Genomic DNA, 25,281 nt, shown 5'->3' with positions numbered 1-25,281 from the left:
TAGACAGAATGCTAAAACTACTATTCTAATTTTACCTCACACATTCAAACAAAATGCTAAACTTGACTCATTTTATCTTATACAGTATATATTTACAAATGCTAAACTTAAGCAATTTAACCTCACCAAAAAAAAAGTTGATAGAATTTGCTAAAAGTTTTTTTTTTTTTTTTACCTCACTCATTTACACAAAATGCTTATATTTACTAGTTTTACCTTATCCATACACACAAAGCACAAGTTGACTAGTTTTATCTTAGATATAAACATAAAAGCTAAAATTGACTGGTTTTACCTCATATATCACAAAAACTACAATTGACTAGTTTTACTTCACATTCACAAGAAAGTCAACATTTGCTAGTTTTATGTCACACAAATTGCTTAGAAGTATTAGTTGTACCTTTCATATACACAATTAAAGCTTATATATATACACTACTTTTACCTCGCATATTTAGACAGCATGCTAAAATGAACTACTATTCTAATCTTACCTCACACATTCAAACAAAATGCTAAACTTGACTCATTTTACCTCACACAAAAAAGTTTTTTTTTTTTTACCTCACACAAAATGCTCATATTTCCTACCACACACAAAATAACAATACAACAAAGTTTTAAAGTACGTTCCAAATGTTTATTTACAACAACAACAATGGTGGAGAGGGGAAACAAATCATAACCAAGAAAAAAATGGCAGCTATTCTCCCTGAGCTGTACACATAATACAGAGCAAATCTACAAGCAGTTCACACAGAGGACCCTTACACATACTTAACACACTTGACCCTCTTAACACCCGCATACACACATACACAGACTGAGACCAAAGCCTTTATACATAGCCAGCAAGTAGACGAGAAACAGACCAGAAATAAAAATAATGGCTAGACATTGTGTCAATATACAAAGGTGCTCTCAGTGCCAAGGTGACCTTCTTGTAACCTTTCCACTGAGGGAAGAGGATGTATTCCAATCACACTGGGAATCCAAATATAAATTTTTACAGTACTCTAAATGCAATGAGTTATGTCTAAAGCGATGGGGAGGGGACGGGTAAAGAACACGATTAGCATTAAACGACAGATTTGGATTTGTGTCAACTTCCACTGCATGCTAATCGTTAGCTCACTGAAAAGAAACTGATCTATGTACAGTACAAAGACAAACAACTACATGCAGATATTCACAGTGAAAATGACTACTTCTGAGTACAAAAATTATTTACATACAGTATTAAATGGAAGAATGTTCCAAATGAAAAAACAAACAAAACAAACAACAAAAACAAAATGGTGACTAGGCTAAACCCAAAATTAGCAATAACATCCTAGACAGTTTGATGCTTCAGTGCGAAATCGGCCTCGTGGCTTCATTTTGCTGTAAGTTAGAACAGACGGCTTGAAAATGAACTTAACTGGTGTGTTTTGGAAGTTTATCCTTCACACCAGTGAAAACTGAACAGTCTGAATGCCATTGCTGTTTAACCCTATATAGTCACCTAACATCAATCGTCAAAATCAATACATTTATTATTATTATTATTATTATTGCAGAAAATAAAGCAAACACTGTGTGTACAGTATGATCATCTAAAAGTCTATCACGAGGGATATTGCGCTTGTTGAAAAAAAAAAAAAACAAGCCAGACAACTAAATTCCTCCCCTCAAACATCGACGAACATATGCGGAATTATATATGGATATTAATGTGTGCGAGAAAATGTGCGTGCGAGAACAAGGAGTGTGAGAGCGAGCGAGAGACGAGAACGCGTTATGGCGGGTGGCTACGCTGGCTTGTGTCGAGGCTTAAAAGGAACTCGGTGTAAAGTTATCTTGCATGACGTAAGGGTATTCATAATAAGCGGGCTGTATTGGTAAAGCTTTAATTTAGCACCAGGTGTAAGATCAGCATCAGCCTCTTGTCACATTCCTCCTCTCATCCCGTTCTTAATGAAGGACTCTTAAACCATGCTTGTGCATATGCGCGTACACATCAGTCTTTTCTTTGCGTTTGCTGTCCCTTTTGTACACTCCCATCAATCTCTTCCTCCTCCTCCTCCTCCTCATCATCCTCTTCATCTCCCTCTCCCCGTCTGATCAGGAGCTCCTCTGGCGGCCAGCGCAGCTCGCCACTCTCCACCTCACCCTCGGTTGCCTCCACTACGATGGACGGAAGGCGGTCCTTCAGCTTACAGCAGCGTTCGAAATCAGATGGATCAGGAAATATCTGCGAGGAGGGTGAGATGGGGAGAAGGGGGATTAAAAAAAAAAAAAAAGAGGCATTTTTTTCATATCAAAGTGTCACATTTTAAACAGTTCCAGAACCAGACACTTTATAACAAAAACTTTCCACATTATACAGTGAACTAGTGTTGGAGCGGCGTGATGAATTGAAACCATGTTAATTTTCCAGTATTAGTACATCATAGTGTCAGGTTACAAGTTTACTTATTCCACAGAGCTGGTAAATTCCCCGCTTAGAAGGTGTTAGTTCGTTTACTAAGAGCAGCCCTAGCAGTAGACATTTTTCTTACTCATCATGAATTGAGAAATTGCTGTATAATTGTCGTTGGCATCTACAGCCAACATAGGCCCGAACACGGTCACTTGGTTTTATTATTTTCATTCTTGCAACTTTTCTTAAACAACAAAAACCTAACAAAAAATTATATATATACAGGATATATATATATATATATATATATATATATATATATATACACAGGATATATATATATATATATATATATATATATATATATATATATATACATACATACACACACACACAGGATATATATATATATATATATATATATATATATATATATATATATATATACACACACACAGGATATATATATATATATATATATAAAACAACTTAAAGCATAATTTTTATATCTGCCTCTTATTACAGCTTGCATTAACAGGGTACAGAAGTACGATACTCTTTTTAAGCACAAACCGATTATTAAAACGTTAGTCGCAGGATAGGAAAAGTAACAAGAATGTGAATGCCATGGAGATGCAAGACGTGTGCGGAGTTCTGTGCACATCGAAAAGATGTGAGATTGCTTGAGAACCCGTGATAACGCTAAAACATTAAAAATAAATAAATAATTATAAAAAAAACATCCATGGCTTGTAATCGTCTCACGCGTGCTCTGCTTTTTTATTTATATCCCTTGGTCTTGGCCCCAGGAAGAGAATTTGCCTGAAAGCTTCACATCTCCTGAGAATTGGACCAGAGTCGTATTTTTAGCTTTGCCTTTTTCATTGACGTGAACTGAAGGGATGGGAAAAGGGTGAGGTTGTAGACATAAGATGTGGTAGCAAAGCCGTCTCTTGGGAAAGAAATGAAACGTTCTTTTAAATATGAGCCTGAATTGGCATGAAAAAGGGTAGGAGAAAAGAAGAAGAGAAATAAGAGATGCATGACTGTTGCATTTCTTATCGACAACATGGGCAGCTGCTGTGATATAAAAAGAATAAAACACTTCCGAACAATCTGCTTCTTCACACCATCCTGACACGTCCTGTAAGAACATGTTGGTTCCCAGACTGAATCAAAAGGAAAAAAAAAAAAAAAAAGGACTGGAAAGCTGTCCTGGGTTTCACCCAAACTAGAATCCATCAAGGATGAGTGGTCTGTGTGAAACACAACACCATACTGTCAGACATAAATTTCTCTTGAAGGCATCAGAGTGCATCAGAGGATGAGCGCACTCCTTCCAGACTCGTCCGTCTCGGAGAAACGAGAGAAAACATCCTTATCCTGTGTCACTGTCAGCTTTTATATCAGCTGAGATGGCTGCATCAAATCCCTGCACGGCTCAGAACCGCAATTATCACGTACACACACATACACAGTCTTAAAATAGCTTGTGTGTGTATCTTGGTGCAGCAAAGGGAAAAAAACAAAAAACAAAAAAAACTGTGCACTGAAAGGGAGGCACTAAAGAAGGAGACAAAGAAAGAAAGCAGGTCCCTGAGGACTGCAGCTGGGATGAGATGAGAAGGTTCCCCCCCGCTCTCTAAGCAAAGAACGGAAAAGCGTCCTCAGAAAAGGCAGTCTGGGTAATATGCTAAGTACAAATTAGGGTGGCGTTTTTTAATGCATTACTGAAAACCAAACATACAAAATGAATATGTTTATAAGAACATGGTGCAGGGATAATGAGATCACACAACGGTACTGCATGATTTCGAATGCGCAGATTTTCCAAGATTCAAATTTATTACTTAGACAATTTTAATGCAAACCACAATCCCGACTTCATATTTTCTATTGCCTCACAAAACTCCGAAATCCACCGGTGTCCTTTCTCCTTTTGGTGACTTTGGCTTTTCTGCGAACGCTTCTGTGAACATCTCCAGTATCACCAAAGTGTCAGGTGAAAAATTAGAAAGGCTATGGGTTAAAGAGTAAATATTAGCGCGTCTACAGTAGTAACACTATTAGATTAGATTTGTTTTGGTGTTTTACTTTTTTAGAAAGTGAAAACAAAATGATTTCGGAAATTTCCTAATATTTTGAGGAACTGGTTTTGATATTATTTTGGAAAAAAAAAAAAAAAACACAGCAGCAACCTTTATACTTGTGAAAGTAAGCCCACAGTGGAAAGCCTTAGCTGAGAATTTCAATATGACTTTTGTCTGAAAGCAAATTTTTTTATTTTGCTGTTCATGGAAATTTGAAAGAGGATCAAAAAGTTGGTTACCTGGAAAGTGAGGCGGTCTTTACTTGGGCTGAGCCGTATGTCCTCCATTGGAGTGCTGCTGATAATCACTTCGGTCATCTCACGGCACGGCACGAACGTGGAGCTGCAGACAAAGACTCGGGTCAGGAAAGCTGCCTTAACCTTATGAACCTTGCTGGACTTAATAAACGAGGGACTTTTTATTAGAAATGCCTTAGATGCTTAGGTCTTTAGATCTTGCAGCATGTAGCGTTTTACTATCGAGAAATGATACCACATAATTTTACTATAAAGAGGTTCTTTCTGGGTCTGAAGGATGAAATTTCTCCAAGATGGAGTGTATAATCTTCCAAGTAGAACCTGCATAGAAAACTAGTTTCCTTAAGAAACCATTAGGTTTCTTTTTTTTTAAATTTTTTTTTTAGAAAGGTGCGTCTTAGCAGATCATTCAAATAAAAAACACTACCTTATTAATTGGTGCATACAGTACAGTAAATGGTTCTTCTACAGGATGCTTCACAATCCTGTACGAGTCCAATTAGAGCCCATATCAGAAGGAAGAACCCTTTGCCAACCAAACACCATATAAGGAACTCTTAGGTTTCTTTATACTGTTAGAAGGAACAACTACAAAACTTCTTCTTGAAGTTTTTTCGCTCTTAATGTTAAAAGCCATATTGTGATTCTTTTAACTACTACCAAAGAACAAGAGTTGCGTCTTTGCTTTGGATACCTGCAACATAACATGTAGAACCCGACAGCAACAACAACAGCATTAAACATAGGATCCAAACAAGGACTCAAGAACTTTTAAGCAACCAGAGTTTTAAGAAACCCTATTGATTTGTGCATTTGACTTCGTCCAGGTCTCTTCTAGCATCTACTCAACTTAAGTGTTTGAGATATACGAGAGGTCTTTCTAACAAGATAACTTATCCAACCAAGAAGACAGAAGACCCTCTTGCATGTAATACTGCGCCTCGGCCCTATCGTGAGGCATTTTCATTATTTATTTTAAATTAAACATACCACAGCCGCTTGTACTCGGAACGTTCTACCACAACGAGGCCGATGGTCTACGCTACACGCTACATTCTGGTGTGTGCGTTTATACATGCGTATATTATTACTGTATATATGAAGTGAGTTTCATCAAACAGCAGTCATTATGAAACAGCTGTGGGTGTGCAGGAGTGCATCACATGGATCTGACACGAAGACGTTTCCATTCGGGTTTTTTGCAGCAGAATGCTCGCTGCAATTATCTGATCCTGCACAAAATACACTGGACCTCGACACACCCCATCCAAAAAAATAAAAAATAAAATAAAAAAATAAAAAAAAAACTATTTTATGGTTTCGTGCGAAGAACGAATATGGCAGCGTTGTTAAAAACGGGCATCTATTCCTGTACGAGCTGAGACTTCGCTGAAGCTCCTTTCTCACAGAAGTTATTTAAAGTCTGCCGGTGTAGTGGTCAGTGTGGCGCACACACGCACACACACAGCAGCAAACACACTACAAGCCCAGCTAAATAAACTAAAACTAAAGAATTTACATAAGCCTGGGGTGAGGTGGGGCTTGAAAAAGGAAAAAAATATCCCAGACATCTTCTCACGGGAATGTTCAGGATCTAAATCATCAGTGTAGGCTGGACCTTTACCCTAGAACTTTACTCTAGACCTTTACTATTTTTTTTTTATCTAGCCAACATCTAAACATTTACCTGATACAGACTGATAAGATACAGGACACTTGCTAGAAAAGAACATCGGACCATGCACACTGTAAGACTGATTCCTACTGACTTGAGGGATCATTAGCCCCCTAAAGTTCCTCGTGCAACGACTTTACATCAAAATCACAAGCAGGCCAAATCGTACAGCTGGATTTAGTTACAGAACATTCCATGACATTTTCTACAATGTACATCAGGCGGTTCAAGAAAGAAGCGAACATCATCCTGTTCCTGCATCACCTCCAAACTAGACAAGAACCTTCAGATGGTTCTGTTCTCCGTTTTAATCCATGAGAGACTAATGTTCAGCTTGTACATACTTTTAGCATTGAAAAACTGGTTACAGAGAAATATATCTCATCTGGACTATGGCATGTCATTTTGTACAAGCTGAACTGAAATGCCTTTGTGCATCTGTTTGTATGATATTCGTTTACTGTTTAACAACTCGTCGTGATTGTCATAATTCGTTATTAAGATTTACAGGTTTAGACAAATGCGAGTGACTAATACAACTAGTTGGTTAATCATGTTATGTCATGCTGGTGCAAAAAAAGCCGTTATTGCTGTATCAAAGAGTGAGCTGAGTAATATGGCTAGCGCATTCTTTAGCTACAGTTACAGGAAATATGCACCTAGTGTAAAAAGGAATCTGTCAAATACAGACCATACATTTTTTTTTAACAGGAAAATGAGGGGAGGGAGAGAGTGGGGCTTGAAAATTTTAGGGGCGGTTCATAATTTCCATATTTATACAGTATGGGTTTCATGATAAAGGAAAAGGCTGGCGCAACTGCTGTGCCATTGAATATATGTAAACAATATCACACGAGATGGAGTGCCGTTGTGCTGAATATCAGCAGGACTGATGTAGCGCAGTTACATAAATGACAATACGTTGATGATCAATGGTGTGTGTTTGTTTTTTTAACCGGTTGTTTTGCTCTGGCAATTCATATCTTTCCGCGCCTGATAGAACAAGCTAAATGTGACTGGTGGAACTGGCGACCAACAGTTAGTGTAATTAACAGAGGTGGAGGTAAGTTTATTGAGACAGTGCGTTGTTCAAGTTGACATCAAATGTGTTTTCTTGCTAAAAGTGTTCCTCTGACCGATCGCGAATATGGGTTTCGGCAGGCAGCTGCTCTCTCCTCAGTACTGCGCACCGTACAGACCTACTCTCATCCACGCTGCAACCGACAGTGTCATCAACGATTGTTAGAGCACCTGGGACATTAAGTGATGCATATATAGTACAGTGAAATCTTGGATTGCCAGTAACGCGGTTTGCGAGCGTTCTGCAAGACGAGCAAAGATTTTTAATCAATTTTGACTTGAAAAACGAACGAATCTTGGTTTACGAGTATTATGTATCATGCATGCTCTTATTTTTTTGACACTTGTTTCGGTATCTTGGACTATGAGCCCGCTTCTGGAATGAATTATGCTCGTAATCCAAGGTTCCACTGTAGTTTTAAGCACTGTTATGCTCTGTATTTAGCACTCATGCTATTATCAGCACTCATGTTTGTCTCCGGGTCTCCAAATGACTTGAATGAAAGGTTATATTAAACAGAGAACTTTAGACAGTCCCGTTCACCAGATTCGGGGCCAACCGATAAGCGTATTGGCATTTTAAACCTAAAATATATACTATATAAAGAGCATTTGTGTGTGTGTGTGTGTGTGTGTGTGTGTGTGTGTGCGCGTGCGTGCGTGCGTGTGTGCGCGTGTGTGTGTGACTGAGAGAGAGAGAGTCATGCATTAGACATCTTTAATTTCAGACCTGTGTTTTATGACTTCCTCTGCATAGCTGTGGCCTAACAGAAAACAGCTGGAAATCCAAATATCACCACACAGACACAAATCTTCTTGCTTTCCTTTAAGATAAAAAAAGACATGGCTCCATGAATCTTTTTCCATGAAAAAGAAAAGCACCACGAATTAGGCCTCACTGGTACCACAATCATCTATGGTATTTACTATGAAATGTAAATGTTGGTTTATGGGGGCGCTAAAACATGGCCGACGAGACACAAAGAGAAATAAGGAAAGGAGAGACAGAGTGCACGCAGACTTAATGGACGTCTGCTGATTGCGCAGACGTGTGCCTGAAATCTAAACACTTGTGCGCTGCCAGCGATATTTCAGCTCCGAGGCCACATAAACATCCTGCTCGGCTAAGAATAACAGAACACCGGCCTAATATAACACAAACGCCGGCTGGAGAGGAGAAGAGAGGAGCAACAATTCAAATTTTACAAATACAAACGGGTTAAAAACGTCCAGGTCTTCACTCTAGAGAACGCTCCGTAATCTTTTCCACGGAACTGGAAACATCTAGAGGGTCAGAGTGAAACATTTTTTTTTTTTAAATGGATCCAACAAGGAGTGTATGGGGACCATTAGCGCTGAGAAGGTCTATTCTTAGCATCAAAGCAAATTGACCGAGTGAGACGGATTTGTCTAGCATCAATCTTTGTATTAATGTGCTTTACTAGGCTTAAGTTTCTGTATAGTAAATCAGGGGTTATAGAAATATGATGTTATAACAGGGGTGGGTGCGAACCCTGCTGAGACAGGAAATCTGGGTGGCAGACGGAAGCACTGAAAGATCAGCATCAGCGCACACGTGCACATGCACACGGTGGCTCAAAACAAAAGACAACCATGTTGCTGAACACCCAGAGCCTTTTCCTAACTGCGCTCATCATCCTCCTGCTGTGTAATCAGCTGTGGAAGCATTACTGAAGATTTTCCATAAGCTCTACGCAGGACACGCAGTGCCACTTTTGCACATGTGAACCTGGAGCCTTCCTGGCATCTAAATCTCTTCATCCGCTTTAATAGGAAACATGGGAGCACGCAGACTGGGGGATTAGTCGAACCCGAGCGGCTCAGGATGTTTGTGCGAATAAAACCGTGCTTTGTTCATCCCTCTGAGTCGCTGGTAATTTCCTCGATGGCCTGCGTGAGCTAAATAAAAACGACGGTGTCGTTAGTTTATCTGCGTCACTATAGAAAGGCTTACCTCATTTAGAATGATGCATCACATCACAATATATATATAGCCCCGATTATACATTACTTGTCTTTATTGCTAGGGAGGGGGGAAAAAAAAAGACTGACCTACAATGCATCAGCTTTATCCCTTTGTGCTGACACACACTAAACTCACAGGGCTATCAGACTACACATACCTCGCGCTGTTTCCCATCTGCCCCGGCACTATATCTTAACCGTCAGCACTGAAGCCAGAGCTACAGAAGCTGACACGGAAAACGGTGATCGCCGAATAAACATGGACTGGCAGGCGCAAAGGAAAGGTCAGGAAAGAATGCAGGGGAGTACGGACGGAGCGTGCCAAAGCCAGTGGTTTCAAGCCGGACGGTGACCCAAGATAGCCTTTACCACTTTAAAAGAAACAAAGCCTTAAAACCGGAGTTTGGACCACTGTTGCCATCCTTCTTGGTCCTCCAAGACCAACTTTTTGCCAACTTGCAAGAAAGAAAAGACACACCTGTCTGTGAAAACTGTACACAATTCCCGAACATCGCTTGCACATTATAGGAACTCGGCTGGGAGTTATTGCCACATCCCCAGTACAGTCCTGACCTTACGAGTTCCTGGGGGGCCAGCGTTCCAGACGAGAATTAGGCAGTCTGTTCACAGCTCCAGCATGCTAAGAAAACCTTGATATCCAAGCTCTAGTGAAACTCTGATAAGTACATTAGTGTAGCAGGGGATTATATAGAGAGATAAGGGAGTTTTTACTCTCAGAACTGTATTCTGTTATTCTGCACAATCAAAAGTCCCGCTTTGACCTGAACAGCATTTAGATTTCCCTGGGTGGCAACAGGAGCTTGATGAGCATAAACTGAGCTTCCCAGCGAAGGATAAGGTTTCTTCATATGATCAGATAAGAGTAGAGTTTAAGATGGATGCAAGGAAGGAAAAAGAGATAAAAGCTGGTGAGACAAACAAAAACACAACGGGAAAGAACATGTGATCTGAGACCGACCCAAGACGGCGCTATTTAAAGTAAAAAAAAAAAAAAAACTAAAAGTGCTGGAATTAGATTTCACCTTGGACCTGGACCCAATTGGTTCCTTATTAAATCATCCCTGGCTGCGGGGTAGCAAAGGTAATGGATGCCCTGGGGTTAAAAAAAAAAAAAGAAAGAAAAAAAAAAAAAAAAAACTTCAAGAATCAAAGAATCAAAAAAGGGAAGGCAGACATTCTTCATGAAATCGGTGGAGCAGACCAATTTCATAAAACAAATAGAGAAGCAAAATGATCTCACACCATCTTCACTTAAACAGATGATTACCGTCATTACTAAAGGAACCACTGGCGTGTGGGCGGTCAACAGTTCATACAGTAAATCGTTAAACAAGTTCCACTTTACACTGTAGTACCACCCTCCCAGCCAAAGAACCTTTAAAGGGTGCCCGAGAGAGCCAAAACCATGCTTTCACTGTTTGAGCTTGAACACAATGCTGGATCCAAATCACTGTTGTTTTTTTTCCTCTGTAAAACCATCTTAACGATGAGGCTCGTTTGCCTTTTCTCAGGTAAACCCTACAAGAGAAAGGAAAAAAAAAAACGTTGCACATTTAAGCCTGAGCACAATGCTGGAAAAAAACATGAACCAGACCATCCTGGTCCTCCGATTGCATGTTTATCCCACCAAAGCTCTTTACAATGAGGCCCATTATTCCCCCCCACACACATTTCCAGTCAGGGCCAAGTTTCCAACGAGGCTAGGTTAGTTTGATGTGAAGCATGAAAAAAAAATCTAAGCAAAAAAAGTATAAAGGGGCAAATCACCAAAACGCCTTCGGAATCACCGAGGCTTCCTCAAACACAAGTTGTGTTTAAAAAGGAAACACGAGGCCTTTGTAAGAAAACAGATCAAGGGGTTTTGCACAAAAAAAAAAAAAAAAAAAAGATTGCAAGCTATTGCAGGAAAGCAGTACGTGCACAGAGAGAAAGCAAGCTCTGAAGTTGTGTTAAGGAGGTCAAGTCGAGACATCCTGTTCACGGTGCAAACAGGTTACATAAACAGTAAGCGAAGCTACACACTGACATGGCGGCGGAAGTGCTGTTAATGGGGGCTCCGTTTTCCCCCAGGGGTGGGTTGTTGGGTGGTGTTTTTTCCCCCTTTAGCTTAAAAAAAAAATAAAAAATCAAACAAACAAAACAAAACAAACAAAAAAAAAACTAGTTCGACTATACATCGGTAAAGAATCACTTTGCTTCATGAGAATTTGTTCAAATGGTAGGACGTGTGAATTCCAGCCTGGGTTATGTCCATCATCTACTAATAAAACAAGAGAAATGATAACACGGTTAACTAGCCGACCACCCGTGCAGGAACAGATGACGGAGCCTCAAATCCCAGCCCAGGCCTTCAGAAGCAGAAGTGAGAACTTGCATCCGACACAGAGCTATTTTGAACTAGCGGTTATTTCCCTGTTTTATTAAGCAGCTGCGGGTCGATTCCACATGACGGAACGTGACCTTTCACAGAGGCTAGGAAAGTAACAACCAAGTGACTCACGTCGACCGCAGCACAGGATCAGAGTGGAAATACCGTCGTGAAACTTCCAGCGCGAGTCACACCAAGCTTTAAAGGAGGTTCGATTGATTACAGCTTTTGACATTTCTAAATTCAAATGCGAGGTTCAAAGCTTGTTAAGGAAACCTTAAATGAACCAAGCTTTCCATTAAGGATGATCAGGAGAAATGTGGGTCTGGACTTTCCAGGGGGCTTCAAGCTCTAGTTTCATGTGCACCTCATACCACACTGGCAACGTGCAAAAAGCGACATTTATCCAGGAAGTAGGTCTGGAGGTCATGCTTGTTTACATAGCCGTATCTTCTGGGGTTGTTTCTACATAGTCAGAAATCACGACCAAAGTTAATCAAAGCCGTTCATGATGTTTATGATCATTTGACTTTGTGTCTTCCCAACTCAAAAACAAACAATCAATCATCCACTTGAAAATAAAAATTAAATCAAGATCTGCAAGCTCGTTTCTGCTTCTACAAACATGCAATGTATGCGTGTGTGTGTGTGTGTGATTGTGATGGACCAGCATCCGATCCAGGATGTACAGTATTCCTGACTCACACCCGGTGTTCCTGGCACAGACTCCAGATCTATCACATCCGTGCCCTGGATATAAATAACGCCCTTCCAGGAGATAAATCAATTACTTCATTGGCGCAGAGGAAGATCTTCATGGTGCGGTACATTTTGATATTTCGAAAGGAAGCGTGCATTAGTTTGCACACCCTTGGATACCCAAGATTGGTCGTTTTTGACACCTTTGCAGGCGATGCAAGAACACGGTGTTGGGAGCAAAGAAACAAATAATAATGTTTGAAGAACCTTTGAAGTTGAATTCTAACTCACAGGTGTAGACTGAATATCAATTCAGTCCATATTTCGCTACATATCTGTGCAATATTAGGATCAACAGTGGTGCATTAACTTGCAATTGAACTTGATAAAGGAAGTCTGGTTGCAACTGTTCCTTTTCTTATTTTTTCCCTCTTACACTTTTTTTTTTTTTTTAATCAGAAAAACACTATTTGTGTGATTATTAAATAAAAAAAAATATTAATTCATATTTAAAGTCCTTGGCACACAAGCAACAACAAGACAATCAAGGTACATTTTAAAAAAATTAGCAAATTAACCAACAGAGAGAGAGAGACTTACTGGTACACCTGAGGATAGCAGGCAGTCATGTAGAGCTTCAGGACATGAACTGGTCGCAGTGGGATGAAATCAAGGCTCAGAGATCTCACAGGCGCTTAAACAGCAGCAGCACTGGATCACTGGATCACTGGATCACTCGGTCACTCGCGCGCCTCCATGTAACAACACTGGCAGTCTCCAGCACGCGCGCACCAGACTTGCTTTTTAAATCCAAGAGGCGGGGACCTGCGCGGAGGCCACGCCCCCTCGGCGCAGAATATTCATGAATGGCAGTGTGGGAATAAGCACGGTGACGCGCGTGCCTCGGGAGCCAATCAGCAGGCGTGTTTTAATGACGACAGTGGGAGAAAGGCTTCGAGGCGTTGGATGCTTCACTCACACACACACACACACACACAAATATGTTCTAAAAGCTAAATACTAGCTACAAAATTATTATTGCATATAACATTTCCTTGGTTGTTTTCTTCCTTTTTTAAATCCACATACAAGTATAATAATAATAAAATGAAAGATTTTTTTTTAATAGAGATTATTTACTGGTGATGTCATCACAAGGTCAAATTTTCCAAGCATTCCTTTATAAGCATGCTGTAATGCAAAACTCTGATGCATCATGACATTGTTGTTTATAATCTTCATCATGCCTTTGTTTAAAAAATATATTCGTGAATGATCTATGAAGATACGTCCCGCGTTTGGACCTCAGTCACACCTGAAAGTAAAAGGTACATTAGTGCTGCACAATTGATCGGATACCGTGATAAGGACCAGTGCAATGATTTCATCTCAAAAGGCTGCTATATATCACAATTAATAGACACATGAATAGAAATGTAGAGACTGTCAATATTTTATATCTTGGCCAGCCTAGACAAATATGTTTGAATCCATAATGTTACATTTAATAGTTCTTCTTTTTTTGGCTAGAATTAAATACTGTAAGTTGCATCACGTCCAAGATTGAATTTAATAGGTAAATATCACGGTTTAAATTATTATGATTTAAAATAATAGCAATGTAATTTATTTATTTATTTTAGCAAATCGTGCAGCCCTAATAAAGTTAAAGTTAAACTGCAGGTCTGCATACTTAATAAAATAAAGAAATAAGAGATTTTCTTCATGGAGTCTATTCATTATTAATGTCATCACAAGGTCAAATTTGCCAAGCATTCCTTTACTGCACTATAAACATGTCATTGATTATCTATTATGGCACAATTTTGCATTACCATACACTCATAAGCGGCATAGTGGCATAGTGTAAGGTTAAGCACTCTGACTTTGCACCTCCAGGGTCGAGGGATCGATTCCCACCAGGTCTGTGTGTGTGTGTGTGATTGTGAGATTGGAAATGTTCTCATGTATGGTGGCCTTCCTCCGGGTACTCCGGTTTTCTCCAACAGTCTGAAGACATGCAACGTAGACCCACTGTGTGTGTGTGTGTGTGTGTGTGTGTGTGTGTGCATGTACCAGCATCCGATCCAAGATGTACAGTATGTTCCTGACTCACACCCGGTGTTCCTGGCACAGACTCCAGATCTATGACAAGCCTGCCCTGGATAATAAAGCCCTTCCAGGAGATAAATCAATTACTACGTTAGTGCAGAGGAAGATCTTCATGCTGCGGTATATTTTTATAGATAAAAGCATGCCAAGTTTGTATGCCCTTGATCTAAGCTACATCTTTTTGGCGCCAAGTTACTGGAGCACTTTGCAGGTGAAGTAAGGATATGTGATCTTAGGAGAAAAGAAATGTTAGAAACAACTAAACCGATAAACTATTAGGTTTGATCAATTGTTAACCTTGTAATAGTTATAATTAACATGGACCTCATATCAATGTTTAACCTTAGTGCTGGGGTTTAAATCAATTTTAATTCAATTCCAATCAGGTGTTCCCTTTTGTAGGCTTTTTGCACATCAATTCAATCCATACTTAATCTGTGATGTAAAAAATTCAGGATTGAGCCGTTGTGTGCCCTGCCATGGATTGGCACCCTTGGGCACGTTCAGGGTGTACCCTGCCTTGTGCCCGAAGTTTATCAGGATAGGCTTCCAGTCTTCTTACAACCTTGTACAGGATAAGGGATATAGAAAATGCATCAACAAATAATTTGATAAAAATGCATGAAAAAACACATTATAAACTAAAACAATGATATTACAATCATAATGCTGTAAGGAATAAAGGCAATCATGCATTGTGTTTTATGATATTTATAAATCTATTGCTTGAAGAGATATTCATGGATGAGATATAAAGATACAGTGGGGTAACTGTATTTAGTCAGCCACCAATTTTGCAAGTTCTCCCCCTTAAAAAGATGAGAGAGGTCTGTAATCTTAGGTATACCTCAACTATGAGAGATAAAATAGGAAAAGAAAAAAACATAAAATCACATTGTAAAGTTTTTTTTTTTATATATTTTTGCAAATTATGGTGAAAAATAAGTATTTGGTCAATGACAAAATTTCATCTTAATACTTTGTTATATACCCTTTGTGGGCAATGACAGAGGTCAAACATTTTCTGTAAGTCTTCACAAGGTTTTCACTCACTGTTGCTGGTATTTTGCCCCGTTCCTCCATGCAGATCTCCTCTAGAGCAGTGATGTTTTGGGGCTGTTTCATCTTCAATGCCCTTGCTGATGGAAGGAGGTTTTCACTCAAAATCTCACGATACATGGCCCCATTCATTTTTTTCTTTACACGGATCAGTCGTCCTGGTCCCTTTACAGAATAACAGCACCAAAGCATGATGTTTCCACCCCCATGCTTCACAGTAGGTATGGTGTTCTTTGGATTCAACTCAGTATTCTTTCAAACACAAAGATCTATTTTGGTTTCATCTGACCATATGACATTCTCCCAATCCTCTTCTGGATCATCCAAATGCTCTCTAGCAAACTTCAGACGGGCCTGGACACGTCTGGCACTGCAGGATTTGAGTCCCTGGCGGAGCAGTGTGTTACTGATGGTAGCCTTTGTTCCTTTGGTCCCAGCTCTCTGCAGGTCATTCACTAGGTCCCCTCGTGTGGTTCTGGGATTTTTGCTCACAGTTCTTGTGATCATTTTGGGGTAAGATCTTGTGTGGAGCCCCAGATCGAGGGAGATCATCAGTGGTCTTGTATGTCTTCCATTTTCTAATAATTCCTCCCACAGTTGATTTCTTCCCAGCCTGGTGCAGGTCTACGATTTTGTTTCTGGTGTCCTTTGACGACTCTTTGGCCATAGTGAAGTTTGGAGTGTGACTGTCTGAGGTTGTGGACAGGTGTCTTTTATACTGATAACAGATGCGATCAATACAAGTAATGAGTGAAGGACTGAGGAGCCTTTTAAAGAAGAAGTTACAGGTCAGTGAGAACCAGAAATCTTGCTTGCTTGTAGGTGACCAAATACTTATTTTCCACCATAATTTGCAAATAAAGTCTTTAAAAATCATACAATGTGTTTTTCTGGATTTCTTTTATTTTTTTGTCTCCTATAGTTGAGGTGTACCTATGACAAAAATTACCGGCCTCTCTCATCTGTTTAAGTGGGAGAACTTGCACAATTGGTGGCTGACTAAATACTTTTTTGCCTTACTGTACGTCCTGAGTTTGGTTCTCAGGACATTATCAGTCACATTTAAAATGTTGCTGTCGCCTCGCACCTCCAGGGTCCAGGTTCGATTCCCACCTCAGGTCTCCCTGTGCTTGGTGGGTTTTTCTCCGGGTATTCTGGTTTCCTCCCACGTTCTAAAGACATGCAAATTGGACTAGTTGTCATTCCCTATTCGCCCGTAGCGTTTGGATGAGGAAAGTGTGAGTGTGTGCGACAGATTGGCCCCATCTCGAGCTCTAAGTCTCTAGGCCGTATTTGATCTCAAAAGGCAGCGACGATTAATTACATATAAACAGGAAGTGATTTACACTTAAAAAATTTGTAATGTGATACAAAATAATCGCAGCATGATTTTTATTTTATTCGAATTGTGCAGCCCTAATAGTGGCGAAGTTAAATTGCAGGTTTGTACCAAAACTGTCGGTTACTTTTTCCCTCTCGCATACTCTACATGATTCACATCACCAGTTGTATAGAAGGTGTGCATGAAAAGGAAGACGGAACAAAACCACCTGACCATGATCCCCCCCCCCCCCCCAATCATCTGAGACGACTGGTGCAGAGCGGTTTTATTAATGAACTTGGCTCTTTAGTCTCAGACGAACTGGCAACTCAGCATCATTACATTTATAAACAGTACAGTATACATTTACTACCATGACAAGGCAGATCTTTATAATCTTCAACCTTATCTGACTGTTTTTCCCCCCATGAATGATCCTTGGCACCGTGCTTTTACTGCCTTACAGAAGAAATAATATTACAGATTCCATCATAAACAACTTCTTATCTCTACCTCTAGCCAAGCATCTGGACTTAAGAGGAAAATGTGAGTGATAACGTGCGGGGTTAGAGGTTAGCATTACACTTGAACCAGTATCAGTTACACTACTGTGCTGGGATTATGCAGCTTTCTCACCGCTGTAAATAATGTATAGGATCTCTGTGGAATTTACTTTAACACCTTGTTTCGGCCTAAACAAAAGTTTAATGAGCTCCATCACTGATATCAGGATGTCAAAGAGGCTCCAGGTCCAGTTTAACCCAAAGGTGTTTAGTGAGATTGAGGTTCAGGACTTAAACACACTTTGTCTTTAAACACACTTTTTTCCTGGGACAGGTTCAGGCCTCATAATGCCAGTAAAGGGAAACAGTAATGCAAAGACATCCTGAGTAATCATGAATGCATACGATTGTTCGGGGTGCACAAAATTTTGGACGGATAATGTAGTGTGTCTATTCACTAATAGACAGTGTGTGAGAAAGTTCTTTAAACCTTAAAAAAATATATTTTATTTAATGTACCCTAAGGGTGCACAAACTTTTGAACTTGGATTGTACATATAATTCTAATCTAAAAATATTACATTACAAATATTGTATGCAACATAATTTATGCTTTTGAGCTCTAGAGAGACAAACATTTTATTTAAACAACACTGCCATCTGCTGGTTGATAAAGATATTACGTACAAGACAAAAGGCAAGGCTGCCCTCTACTGGGGATTTAAAGGACAGCATGCCACAGTGTGTTCTATTTTTAGTCTTTTATATGACAATCATGTGAGATTGAAAAAAAAAGTAAGTACATGTATTAATTCTAAATGAAGCCAAAGCTAAGATGACTGAATATTATTTATTTATCTGGGTTTGAAGCATTTGGAAGTATTCTCCAGTGTCAGTAACTAGGGTTTTGGATGTCTTCAGAATTCAGACAAAGCATGAGATCTTTATGAAATGAATGCCTGTGTGTGTGTGTGTGTGTGTGTGTGTAATAATAATAATTAGCATCATCTGAATAGCATTTGTGTGTTTAAAGTATGTCATCACCTTACCTGCTTATGGAAGAGCCCAGACACCTAAAGCATCTTAAGGAACAAAAAAAAAAGGAGGTGAACACTTGCAAAACATGGAAAGAACTGTATGGGTGTTTTGCGTGTACGTCCCACACTTGTAGGTGTGCCATAAAACACAAACAACATCTTTTTTTCCATGCACTGTGTTTGTGTTACTGACCATTCCCCCGGCCACACACACACACGCACGTACACACCACAACCTTTTTTTTGGATGCACTCAAATAATATGCGAACATGATACACCGTGTATATTACGCAGAGCAACAAAATAGATGATAAGATGTTTATGCAACATTATGCAAAACAAACTTTCATGCATGGTTACTTCCTGTGTGTGTGTGTGTGTGTGTGTGTGTGTAGGAGAGCGTGAGGGGGTTGCTTTTGGCCCTTGCAGGTGTGCAGAGCTCTGGGGCTTCTCCCCTTCTTTAGCTATACTGAGAAACGGCACTGAGATTAAAAAAAGATGAGGAACTGAAACACACTCCCACCACCTGCTTCTGCTTTTCTCTCTCTCTCTCTCTCTCTTTCTCTCTCTCTCTCTCTCTCCAGGCTGCTGTGTTTTTTTTGTTTTATAAAAGGCCGGTGTAACTAAACGCACTCAGATCTTCTCTGATCGTCTCCGCAACTGAAGACATGATGCTCCTGAACGCTGTGTCTGTCACTGGACTCCTGCTCACGCTGACTGGTAAGAGTACGCCTATAAAACACCTGTGGGCCTGCGGGGTGGGGAAAGTAATCAACAAAGTGGTGATGGAATGACCCCCCATGATGAGTTGATCACTATTTCATAGTTTGCTAAGTAATACTCATCCAGTATACTCATAAGTCCAGCTGTGGTGTAATCTGCATGTCGCTCTCGTGTCTCTCAGGTTTGACGGCGTATAATTTGAGTCAAGAGAAGTCCAAGTCGGGAAAAACAGGTGACAAGGTGTCGATACTCTGCACTGCAGAAGATGATGAACATTACATTTCATGGTACCAACAGAAGGCTGGTGGTCCTCCTCAGTTTCTGCTCCGCAATGACATAAGAGCGAGTGGTTTAGCTGACAGGTTCACGTACACTGACTCGGGCAACCAGGATTATCTGAACATTGACTCAGTGAGAGCTGAAGATGAAGCCATGTATTACTGCGCTTGTATTGGGTGTGGAGGAGCACAGTGTTACAGTCCAGTGGGGACGTCGTACAGAAACCTCCTGCAACACGTCCACTGAAGAGAATTAGGTGGAGTTTCAGAGCAATGCAAGAAATCTAGTTTAACAGTTTCAAAGCCATGAGCAGTATATAATTCAGTTATTATTCTCCCATAATTCACAAAGTTGCACATAAAGCACTGACACTACATTACAACACATTACTAGCAGACCGACTGTATGAGAAATTGTAAATACAGCCTTTATAAAAAAAAATGTCACCCATCCTTCTAATATGAATAATTACAGAATAAAAAGATTTAAATCTGCTAATCTTTCTGCTCTCTTGTTGCTGTTTATTCCCTGTTCAGCATCAGCAGTGGATCAGGACTACAGCGCTGAGGTTTTTGTGCTGAGCTCTAACACCGTGTGCCTCTGTGTTCGGCCAAGGCACCAACCTCTGTAAGTAAAGAAAAAAAAAATCATTCTTTTATTTATTACATCTTTATTACACTGATAACTTTGTCAGCATGAATGATTAAGTACATTATTGCAAAAAAAGATCTTTTTTTTAATTAAGCAGATTACATTTTTTACAGTATGAATAGTTCATTATTGTTGTAATAAAAAAAATCTAAATGTTAAAGATTCTATGTTCTACTTTTTTAGGACTTCATTCATCGTTACAGACATTTTTAATAATTGCTAAAATTATTTTTTTCACGAATAGATGTACAAAAAATTCAAACAGAGCTAACTATTAGGGGAAAAACATCACTGTAGGTGAATAAACAGAAGGAAATGTAATTATTAGGTAGGATCCAGTAAAATTATAATGTGCAAATAAATAATAAAGCATTAAAATACATTGTTAGGCATACTTAATTAATAGTATTTAATTAGTATTAAATTAATACTAATTAAAAGAATGATTAATTAGTATTATTAAAAAGCAGTTGTATTTGACTATATATGTCTTATCATTATTTCTTATATTATTTTAATTCTATCTGCCAAAATGTTTTAGTTTTGATCATAACTGATTTTGATCTTTGTAGACTATTTAGTATCAGGTAGTAAGTACCGGATAAATTTCCAAAAGAAAGAAGGAAAGTTTAATAAAAGTTTTTTTTTTAGACATTTTTAAATTGATGGTGCGGCATTTCAGTATAAATCACTTTAATTTTTTATCCCCTAGTGATATCTGGTCGTCCCTCGTCTCCTCCGTCCCTGCTCCTGCTCTCCCCCTCTGGTGCTCCGCTCTCTGAGGGTGATATCAATGTGGTGTGTGCGGCTTAGGGTTTTTTACCCTGACAGTGTTAGCGTGTCCTGGTCTGAGGACAGCAGCAGCGTGACGGGCGATGAGGTGCAGACGGCTCCGTCTAAGCACCAGGCCGACGGCAAGTTCTCCAAGACCAGCGTTCTGAAGCTCAGTAATCAGCGCTGGAGCTCTGGGAAAACCTACACGTGCCGTCTGAGTCACCCGGCGCTTTCCACACCGCTGAGCCAGAGCACCAGCCTGGACCAGTGCATGTAGAGGGATGAAATACAATAAGCATGAATGAATACGCATTTGAGAATTGTGTTTGTTCTGTAGAAGCTTGCTTGAGATCTGGATAATAAAGTTATGCTGTGAACATTAACCTGTGGCCTGCCGATGTTAATGGTGATATCTGCTTCATCTCCTACCTATTGAGTTTGTTTGTAAAGAACAACAATATCAGGCTAAGAGCAAACCTAATAAAGCTTTCTTATGATCCCTCTTTTAATGTCAAGTTGCACATCATTATGAATTCCTTCCCTTAGCATAATGGAAACATGACAGGTTCGGAATTACTGATTCTGATTAATCAGGAACTGTTGATTCGTTTTCTCTAACAGCAGCTAATTATATACCAGTAAATTAGTGACAGTATCATGGGCACCCAATGCTCACGGGACCAAAGTCCGGCCCGTCTACTCCGATCCGACAGGAAATCCAATGCAGCACAAATCACCCCCTCCCAAAAAACAACGTTAATACTAGCCATGATAGTAACTTCTAACCACCAGCAACCTCTTGGTTCCACCAGTTGCACAAGAGGAACCTACACAATATAATCTTATGACTGAATGGTGAATGCTAATGTTTGCATTGCTAAAAAAGGAATAAAACACTTTAGGATACTCTAACTTTTATAATATTTAGTTGTTTTATATAAACATACACCCATAAATTACTATATATACAGTACATTTTATACTCTGTTTCACCTGGTCATGTAACCATGACAACAATGTTTCAGATACTGTGAGGTGTAGCCTACATAACAACAAGTATATCCAACAACTACTGTATATGTTCAATACTACGCTGTACTATACATCAGTTATAAGAACGTACAGGGTTTGACCTGTGCTTTGTTCTTATTAATCAAAAATATTTTCCATCTTTTGATCACTCCATCATTCACACCATGAGACCTAATAAATCCTTAATATCTGATTAAGTATTATTTTGGAACTGTTCAAAAGGAGTAATATGCTGGCATAGCATTGATGATTGGATATCTGATGCTGTATCAGATATTATGCAGAAAACAATCTTTATTTGTGCAGTGATGTGCAAAGCTACTCATTGACCTGACAGTATTTCCTCTCAACTATTGTCTTTATCATGCACGTTTGGGAAAGCATTTATGCTCACATTATCACGTTATGCATTTCCCACCATCAAGTCAGTTAGTCTATATCAAATGTAGTCTAATGTATGGTAAGGTTCACTGAATCAAACCACAGTTGTGGAAAAAGTCAGCAACACAAGTGAGAACAGAAAGTGCATGCAAATTCACTCTAATAATAGAGTTCTGCTTTCAGCAATAAGGGTTCTCAAAGTGCACTTCTGAAACCAAGCTTATTTCCAAGACTACCGTCCTTATTTATCAAAGATTGCATCATATTTTCATGCATTTATGCTTATTTTGTATGTCTTTTGAAACAAGCTGGAATATCCCAACCATTAATGATATGCCAGCAATTGCTTCAATTATTAGCCCCACCCTCTTCGAGATCTTTATGCAAATTTGAATAAGTAGTAATGTAGTGAAAGTGTAAGACCAGAGCTGCCTCTCTTTATAAGCATCAGTATATAAAGGTATAACTCCTCTTTAGTCATCATAAGTCACTGATTCGTCTCTGCTCTCTGATCACCTTCACCTGTAATCATGAAGATCCTGAGCACCACCGCTCTCGCTGGACTCCTGCTCTCTCTCTCAGGTAAGACATTTTTAATTTAATGCCGAAAAAAAAGGTTCAGTGTAGACCTCATGCCCTACAGTGCGTTTGGTCAATAATTGAGGGTCCAAATAAAAGTGTGTGAAAAGTGCTTTCACGGCATAAATTGCATAAGTCATGTTTACATTGTATAAAAATATATACATAAAAAAGTAAGTTATTAAAAAAAAATTATTGCATTGCATTGGTCTAATAGGAAATCCCATTTAAGAAAATTTAAGATCATATGCTTAAATGCTTAAATTTTGGCTTCTTTCTCCCCCCCCCCAGGGTTTGAGGCCATAGTGCATCTGACCCAGGAGAAGATCATGAATATCAATGTGGGACAAGATGTACAGATTCTCTGCAGAAGGGATAGTAATACACGAAACTGGGTCATTTCATGGTACCAACAGAAAGCTGGAGATACCCCAACGTTCTTACTAGCGGATAGCACCAGAGCCAGTGGGCTGTCCAGCAGATTCTCATATACAGACAACGGATTAGACGAGTACCTGAACATCGCTCGCGTTGAAGATCAGGATGAAGCTGTGTATTACTGTGGATGCATCATTTGCGACAACCATCACAGTGCTTCGGTTCAATGAGACCCTCGTACAAAAACCTCCTGAGACTTTCAGTCATCCTGAAGATTCACACCATTCAATCCTGGAGCTCTACACCAATTGTGAAATCCTAAAAAAACAAGTTCTAACGGTTTCTCACATCACATGTATGAAACTCCTCCTGATGTGTCAGTTTGAGCTCCTGTATTGGGATTAATGAGGAGCTGAGTCTAAGCAGGAGCAGGGGGCTGTACAGATGTAGTTTTTGTACAGCGCTGTTCCACCGTGCCACGGCAGCATCGGCCTAGGGACCGAGTTAAGGATCGGTGAGTAATAATCTCTTCACATAATTACTGAATAAATGGGATTAGTGTTATTTTTCTCAATTACAGATGTAGTTGGTGGAAAATGGATTGGTTTGTAGCCAAATGAAATTTAATGACTAATGTCATTAATTATCATTAATGAATAATGAATGATAACCTATTAGTATTTAAATACATTCAGTTAATATATACATGTACACAATTTTTTTTAATAGCAAAATAATTTTTTTGCTATTATTTTATAAAAAATAAACTCTTTTATAAAAAATAAACTCTTAAAAATAAACCTTTTTTTTATTTCTTTCATTTTTTCTTTAATTATTATTATTTTTTTTACATTAAAATATGACTTTGTGTAAAAATAAGCGACCTGATTTTTATGACTCCTGCGTTTTAAAACTTCACCAACCCTTTCCAAAATGTCCTTCTCCTCCGCAGCTCGTCCCTCGTCTCCTCCGTCCCTGCTCCTGCTCTCCCCCTCTGGTGCTCCGCTCTCTGAGGGTGATATCAATGTGGTGTGTGTGGCTGAGGGTTTTTACCCTGACAGTGTTAGCGTGTCCTGGTCTGAGGACAGCAGCAGCGTGACGGGCGATGAGGTGCAGACGGCTCCGTCTAAGCACCAGGCCGACGGCAAGTTCTCCAAGACCAGCGTTCTGAAGCTCAGTAATCAGCGCTGGAGCTCTGGGAAAACCTACACGTGCCGTCTGAGTCACCCGGCGCTTTCCACACCGCTGAGCCAGAGCACCAGCCTGGACCAGTGCATGTAGAGTGCAAGGAAATATAAAATGCACCTCATTGAACAACTCTGTCTTTAGTAATGAGTGTGTTTTTTCTATTAAAACAATTGCTTCTGTTATTGTGTAATGACTATTGCGACTGTTTTGTTTTTTCCTGCTTATGTGTTTAACGCTATTATGATAGTAAAAAAAGCATCTAAAATTTTCAAATAAAACCATAACGAAAGAACTTTTGCAGAGTTTATTCCTTTTTTTCACTTATGTACCCCTGGGATGCATCGACTTAGAAACAGGCGTTTCAGTTTCAGTGTTTCTCATGAAATCTGATTTGCATATGGTTGCTCATCAATGCATGAATAAGTGAAGAAGGAGAGTGATTGTTTTAGACAGAGAATTAACCAAGAATGCAAAAAAAATTTAATAATTCAATAAAGAATCCAACAGCAAAACAGCTGTTCCTGCAAAAATGATGTTAAGAAAAAAGTTAATTTAAATGATTTGTCTTTGAATTTGACAGAATGTAATCAGGTCTAATCTGTGTTGCTTTTTAATAAGCAAACAAAAACATTATAAGTGTTTGGCAAATTGCAAAGAAAACACATCATGCCATGAGAAACATG

The 25,281-nt window shown here is 39.3% G+C and overlaps 2 protein-coding genes and 1 pseudogene across 2 annotated transcripts; 2 read left to right on the top strand and 1 right to left on the bottom strand.

The window, feature by feature from the left end:
• Positions 1-621: 621 nt before the first annotated feature.
• On the bottom strand, positions 622-13,354 carry lbh (LBH regulator of WNT signaling pathway). The gene is made up of 3 exons (XM_053502653.1): positions 13,181-13,354; positions 4,734-4,836; positions 622-2,236 (listed from the first exon to the last, which is right to left on the bottom strand). The coding sequence occupies exons 1-3, from the start codon at positions 13,207-13,209 to the stop codon at positions 2,003-2,005; spliced, it is 366 nt and encodes a 121-aa protein (XP_053358628.1). The 5' UTR covers positions 13,210-13,354; the 3' UTR covers positions 622-2,002.
• A 5,899-nt stretch (positions 13,355-19,253) lies between these two features.
• On the top strand, positions 19,254-21,709 carry LOC128529412 (immunoglobulin lambda-1 light chain-like; annotated as a pseudogene).
• Positions 21,710-22,876: 1,167 nt separating this feature from the next.
• LOC128529229 (immunoglobulin kappa light chain-like) lies at positions 22,877-25,077 on the top strand. Its single transcript, XM_053502629.1, has 4 exons — positions 22,877-23,035; positions 23,324-23,614; positions 23,886-23,924; positions 24,363-25,077. Exons 1-4 carry the CDS (start codon positions 22,984-22,986, stop codon positions 24,689-24,691), a joined length of 711 nt encoding a protein of 236 aa, XP_053358604.1. The 5' UTR covers positions 22,877-22,983; the 3' UTR covers positions 24,692-25,077.
• Positions 25,078-25,281: the final 204 nt, after the last annotated feature.

The sequence above is a fragment of the Clarias gariepinus genome, chromosome 8 (assembly GCF_024256425.1).
Source record: "Clarias gariepinus isolate MV-2021 ecotype Netherlands chromosome 8, CGAR_prim_01v2, whole genome shotgun sequence".
Classification (NCBI taxonomy): domain Eukaryota; kingdom Metazoa; phylum Chordata; class Actinopteri; order Siluriformes; family Clariidae; genus Clarias; species Clarias gariepinus.
Note: the sequence above shows the minus strand (reverse complement) of the source record. Positions and strands in the feature narration are given on the sequence as shown.